A 6,519-nucleotide genomic window follows, 5' to 3' on the forward strand; every position below is an offset into this window, starting at 1 on the left:
ATTGCAGCCAATCACCTTCTCTGCAGAGCGAATGATGCGCTGCAGCCTGCCCTTGTCCCTGGCAGTGGCAGCAGCGTACCAGATGGTGATGGAGGAGGTGAAGATGGACTCAATGATGGTGGTGTAGAAGTGCACCATCATTGTCTTTGGCAGGGTGAACTTCTTCAGCTGCCGCAGGAAGTACATCCTCTGCTGGGCCTTCTTAGTGAGGGAGGTGATGTTCAGCTCCCACTTGAAGTCCTGGGAGATGATGGTGCCCAGGAAGCTGAAGGAGTCCACAGTGGTGACTGGGGAGTCACACAGGATTTGGGGTTTAGGGTTTAGGGTTTTTACATTACATTAACAAGTTGTACTTTGCAAAATGGACTCTCCACCTCTGTTTGTTGATGTTTATCGCAACCAGTGAGATTATCTTGCGCTCCAAAAAATGATTGGTTACCCAAATCTAATACTGAAGCAGAGATTTCAGTTCTTTCCACCTTTTTTAAAGTTTAAGTGGTGGATGCATTTCATTTTGGAATGGAAGCTTTCACTTTCTGTGCTGGGTGCCCTCTTTTAATTAAAAAAAATTTAGTTAATATGGAAGAAAGTGTTCAACCTAAGGCCTGCTTTAAGCTAGACACAGCTCTTGTGGCTTTTGTATCTAGTCCCAGAAGAGGGAAGAAACCCCTGCAGAGAATCTAGAGCAGTCTTTAGAGCAAACAGGTGTGTCCTCATCATGCACCGGACTCACCCAACAGGGCACGCAGAAGTTCGGAGGGGTGCGGGTGGGCAACGGGCCCACGGAGGACGAAGCTGGCATCATGGACCACGACCAGCTCTCCCAGCACTCAGAGGAAGGAGATGAGGTGAGCTCATGAATTATCACCACTGATGATTCAAATTCCATCCTCTTCCAGACTTTCAGACCTAGGATATAATATTTGAATAGTTTTTAGTAAGATTATGATGCTACATATGCTTTCACTATTGTATATGGACTGATGTCACACTTCTGCAAGCGGAGATACCAGGAACATGAGTAATAGGATCCAAATGCACACGCAGAGGTAGAGATAAAGCAGTTCAAAGGTTTATTGGAAAAGTAAATTTACAAAAAGGCTTACAGGATGGTCAGGCAGGCACAGGTCAAATCCAGACAAAAGCATTCAAAGAGGCAAACAAATCTGACAGGGAACAGGCAAAATCCAAAATGCAGGTAAAGTAAAGGAGAACCGAAAACATTGGGAAAACAAACACTAGGAAAAGCCTGTAATGCTTGATCAATGGGACAAAGATGAAAGAGACTGAGACAAGGGAACACACACATTAAATCCCCTTTATAATATGATGGATTACTAAGCTCATTTTCAGCTTGATACTAGTAATTAGGGCTTCTACTAGAACATGTTTACATGCTTTAATGTTCAATAAACTCATAATTTTTAAGTTCTTCCTAATGTCAGCTCCCTTTAACCAAGTAGTTTTGGTTCTTAAACCTAACCAAACTACAACTGTTTCACAAAGATAACTGTGTGTTTATTATTCTTCTCATGACGCAAAGATCTGGTACTTCTGTCGCTGGCACTCTTACACTGTACCATTTTGGGAGTCATTGGCAACCTACCTATTTTGTCATTTAGGTATGAAAATGTGTTGAAAAGCATACAGGAAATATGTGTAGAGCTGCAACTAAAGATGATAGTCATTATTTATTATTGTCTTATTGGCTGAGTAGTCTGTAAAATGTTAGATTGTAGACATTATTCATAACAAATTACTTTCGTTTGACCAACAGTCCAAAACAATTATATAAAACTGAAAAAAGCAGCAAATCCTCACATTTGAGAATATTCCATGAGTATTTAATGATTTGTACCCTTAATTAAGCATCAAAATTGCTATTGACTAATCATTTCAGCCTTTGATTTGAGGCACAGCTTTTCTGGTTGTGTGGACATGCCATTAAAAAACCTACCAAATTGTGTTTATTGTTACACTACAGTCACTTATCAACTATGTAGTTTGCTTTATAATCAGTGATATCAGCTCAATAAGGACAGTAAGGACGGTGGTTTAGTTCAGCTCCGTATAGTTACGGAAGTTAAAGCTTCAGACTGTCAAAAGCTTATAACTAATAATTTGAAATCCTGTGTCGCAGTCCATTCACCAGCACCACACCTCAGTCCCTGTGTTGCTTTCTTATCAGAGAGCAGTATTTTCTCCTGAGGCGTAATGAGATATGGGGGTAATGTGGGCTCAACAGTGTGCAGAGTGAAAGACCGGGCAGGGATGGCCTGGAACAGATAAGGGATGGATTTTCCATTTCAGAAACATAAACAGCAAGGTGGTTTTCATGAGAACCAGCGAGTGGAATTTCTGAAAATACCACCCAGTTATATCTGTGACTCAGAGGTTTGGTGTCTCCCAGGTCTCCTGCATAATAAATCTCTGAGTGTTTATGTTGGGATAACATATTGCACAACTGTGAGAATGTGATAAGATTGCATTGTGTCATCATTATTCCAAGATTATGATTTTCCACATAAGAATGACTTATCAACAGGGTTATGGAATTTAATATTGAATAATGTCGGAGCAGCAAGTGACTATAAAAGTATCTGGCTGGACAACTTACTAAATACTACAGAAATTGTAGTACATTGCAGCAGTACAGTGTACGTTGATCGATACAGGCATATGGAAGGACATCTCTCTTTTTTCCTTTTTCATTGTAAGAGATGAGCAAGCAGCCCTTGTTCTGTGCAAAAACCTTTTCTAATATTCAGTTAAAGCTAACATAAGACTTTGGCAGTCGTGTGTAGGTGTATACCCATGCTGTGTCTCTGCAACAAACCTACATTTGATTTCCAGGACATACAGTATCTCACAAAAGTGAGTACACCCCTCACATTTTTGTGAATGTTTGATTATCTTTTCATGTGACAACACTGAAGAAATGACACTTTGCTACAGTGTAAAGTAGTGAGTGTATAGCTTGTATAACAGTGTAAATTTGCTGTCCCCTCAAAATAACACATCACACAGCCTACTCACTTTTGTGAGATACTATACTGTACATTTAAAACATCGAACCCATCCTTTAAGATCCAACCTGACTGAACTTAAGTTGTGCAAAATTTGAGATACAAGCCTGACCCAAAGTAACATTTCGAATAGTTCCATCTATTATTGACTGTCAACTTGCAAGGCTAATGCAATTCATTGGCCCATTGAATAGTAGAATTTCTTATTAAATTATGTTTGAAAATAACCAAAATGTAGAACAAACCCAGCCTAAAGCTTTTTCCAACAAAATGGCCTAAACTTAACAGGTCCTGACAGAGGTATCGTGTTTCAGGTTAGGTTTGGTTCACATCCCAGAACTCTAAAGTCTAGTGAAATAAACTGCAAAACAATGATCCAAAAGAAGGATGGAACCTTTTGGGTCGATGCAGTTTGTAAATTCTGCCACTAACCTTTGACCTTTGCTTACTTTCAAGCACTCTGAGGAAGAGCCGGTAAGAACCTGAGTTTGGTATTTTCTTAGCATGTCTGGATGCTGTCTTGTCTGATCTGTTCGTGCCTTTAGTAACAAGTGTTGGTCTTTCTTTCTTTGAATTCTGGTTGGTCTGTCTCCTAAGTCTCCTATACACCTATACTGTCCACCTCCTAGTACCAGGCATGTTAATGTGTGTGACTGTAAAAGTGTGTGTTTGCACAAACTGTGACAAGCTGCAGATCATTTAGTCCGACACTTATTCTTACAGTCTTGATTTTCCAACACATTTTACAAGAAGAAAAACTGCTGGGATGTAAGAGTTGAATTTGTTTGCACTTTTTCATTGGTAAGATTTTTCTTGAGGCAAGTGTCATCAGCTGAAATATTTGGTCACTACATTACTAATCAGAGCCACTGGCCTCCGTGTATAGTGCCATTACGGCATGTTAGCCTGTGTTGTTTTCATTAGCCACTTGTGTTGGAGACCCTTAGAATGGGAACACTGAGTGCTGCTTCCATGAACTCTATTTCATGGGTCCAAGGACAAAAGAGAAGCATGGAAAGAGGAAACCAGACCAGCACACAGCCAAACCCAACAAGAGCAACATAGAGCGATAGACTCCCATGCCCCCCACCCCCACCCCCCACTTCATACAGGAAAGGCTAGTCTTGCTCCAGGAAGGAGAGAACAGAGGAACTTGGTTGGCTTTACAATATACAAACAAATCCCTGCGCTGTGATCCTGCTGGGGAAAAAAGGCTCAACAATCTCAAACAAGTCAGATGCTGTTGCTCTTTGTTTTCTGCCTGATCAGAGCTAAAAGCTCAGGCATTAAGATGATAACAGAATTTCCATTCCAGGTCATTTCCACCGTTCATGATATGCTGTGATGACGTGTGTGTAAGTAATGACATACTGGAAATTCTATTGTTTTAGCTTGTTTCTTCCAGTGGTGTTCACTATTGCTAGAATGTGTTTTAAACAAACTATTGTCAGTTTGTTTAAAACACACACTATTTATTTTATACTTTAATTTTAAACAATCAAACCATCTTAAAACATTGATTCGGGAAGAAAAAACACACTCACAGTAGTAGTCTATGTTAAAGATCAACTAAACAGATATGATCATTCTTGTAGTGATTGGAGCAAAGCTGCAGACAAAAGAATCAGTATCGTTGGAGATGCAGTCATGTTGAAGTCAATTTATTTGTCACTACTCAGTCTGTGAAAGCAGTTGCATTATGCCAAACAGATTTCTAACATGCTGCTTATTGGGATTGTGGAGTTTGAAAGATGTGGGAGGTCTAACATGTTTGTATGTTCTGAGACTTTAAGGAAGTGCTGTCCTTAATCTCTGTAGTACCTGATTAATGTTCCAGTTGTGACCACAGATAATGCAGATATACTACAATAGATGCACTGGTGGCCTGAAGATTAGAAAATCGGGCTTGTGACCTGAAGGTTGCCAGTCCAAGCTTTGAACTGGATTGATAAGTGAAAGAGCAGTGCTTCCCCCTCATTACCAACATTGAGGTGCCCTTGAGGTGGTGATCAAAATGCCTTAAGCCCATGGAAGGTGCTTGAGTTGCTGCATGTAAAGGAGGAATTCACAACAACATTCATTCATTCACACACACAGTCACACACTGATGCAGGGGAGGGTAGTAACTCATTACATGTTAAGCAAATGAGTAAAAAGCAACCTTTCACGTCAACTGTACTGTACTCTTTACTCGTAACCCAAATCCACTGATGCACTGATGGCTGCCAGGCCATCTCGTCAGGGGCAGTTCAGTGTCTTGCCTAAGGACACTTCGACACTCTCTCTGTGCATGTACTGTATGCATTGCGTATTTGCCTGCTTAAGTTGGTTTCTCTGAGAATCCTGGTTTATTGTGTGCATGTGAGTTATGCATTCCCGATTTTGCCCTATGAAAATTGTGTTCCTAAACAAGAAGCCATTCCTTTGCACTCCCAAAATAATTACTCAATGATTGATTACTCTATCAACAAAACTCACTTTTACTCACAAAAGTATACTACTATAGCCATTGGTGGTGGTGATGGCGCACTAACCATCTTGTCTTTCCACCACAGTTTGACTTTGGTGATGTAGCTGTCCACCAGGCCATCCACACCATAGAGTACTGTCTGGGATGCATCTCCAACACAGCCTCCTACCTGCGCCTCTGGGCCCTCAGCCTGGCTCATGCACGTGAGTAAAAGCTTGCACACACACACACACACACACACACACACACACACACACACACACACAGAGTTTTTTATGATATATATTTTGCAAAACATAATCTAAAGACGTAGATAGAGACATTTTGTCTTTATTTGACTATATACAGTAGCTGCATTAGTTCAATGACATTGACTTCAAAGATGTTTGTGTCATGTATGTTTTGGTGCAAACCTCGTTGTTGTATGTGCGTGCAGAGCTGTCAGAGGTGCTCTGGTCCATGGTGATGCACCTGGGTCTGTCCTCCAGGAGCGCTGGCGGGTTCTTTGGCCTGTCCATCATCTTCTCTGCCTTTGCCACGCTGACTGTTGCCATCCTGCTCATCATGGAGGGGCTGTCAGCCTTCCTGCATGCACTGCGTCTACACTGGTTAGACACACAAACACACACACACCCACTCACACACACTCACACACTCACACACACACTCACACATGCACACACACACACACACACGCACACACACACACTCACACACACCCACTAACACACACTCACACACGCACACGTACATGCGCACACACACACACGCACACACACCCCACACACACTCACACACACACTCACACACCCACACCCACACCTACTAACACACACTCACACACACACACACACACACACTCACACACACTCACACACCCACACCCACACTTACTAACACACACTCACACACACACACACACACACACACACACTCACACACACACTCACACACCCACACCCACACCTACTAACACACACACACACACACACACACACACACTCACACACCCACACCCACACC

At 41.8% G+C, this 6,519-nt stretch overlaps 2 protein-coding genes across 2 annotated transcripts in view; both read left to right on the forward strand.

The window, feature by feature from the left end:
- The window catches only part of bms1 (BMS1 ribosome biogenesis factor), a 654,080-nt gene that overhangs the window by 67,408 nt on the left and 580,153 nt on the right, over positions 1–6,519 (forward strand). The gene's annotated exons all lie outside the window — the stretch shown is intronic.
- The window catches only part of LOC123983048 (V-type proton ATPase 116 kDa subunit a1-like), a 59,279-nt gene that overhangs the window by 44,163 nt on the left and 8,597 nt on the right, over positions 1–6,519 (forward strand). The window contains exons 19-22 of the mRNA XM_046069163.1: positions 648–848; positions 3,483–3,500; positions 5,582–5,699; positions 5,933–6,104. Of these exons, the coding sequence (XP_045925119.1) occupies positions 648–848; positions 3,483–3,500; positions 5,582–5,699; positions 5,933–6,104 (509 nt within the window). The remainder of the gene's footprint in view (positions 1–647; positions 849–3,482; positions 3,501–5,581; positions 5,700–5,932; positions 6,105–6,519) is intronic.

The sequence above is a fragment of the Micropterus dolomieu genome, linkage group LG14 (assembly GCF_021292245.1).
Source record: "Micropterus dolomieu isolate WLL.071019.BEF.003 ecotype Adirondacks linkage group LG14, ASM2129224v1, whole genome shotgun sequence".
NCBI classification, from domain to species: Eukaryota; Metazoa; Chordata; class Actinopteri; order Centrarchiformes; family Centrarchidae; genus Micropterus; species Micropterus dolomieu.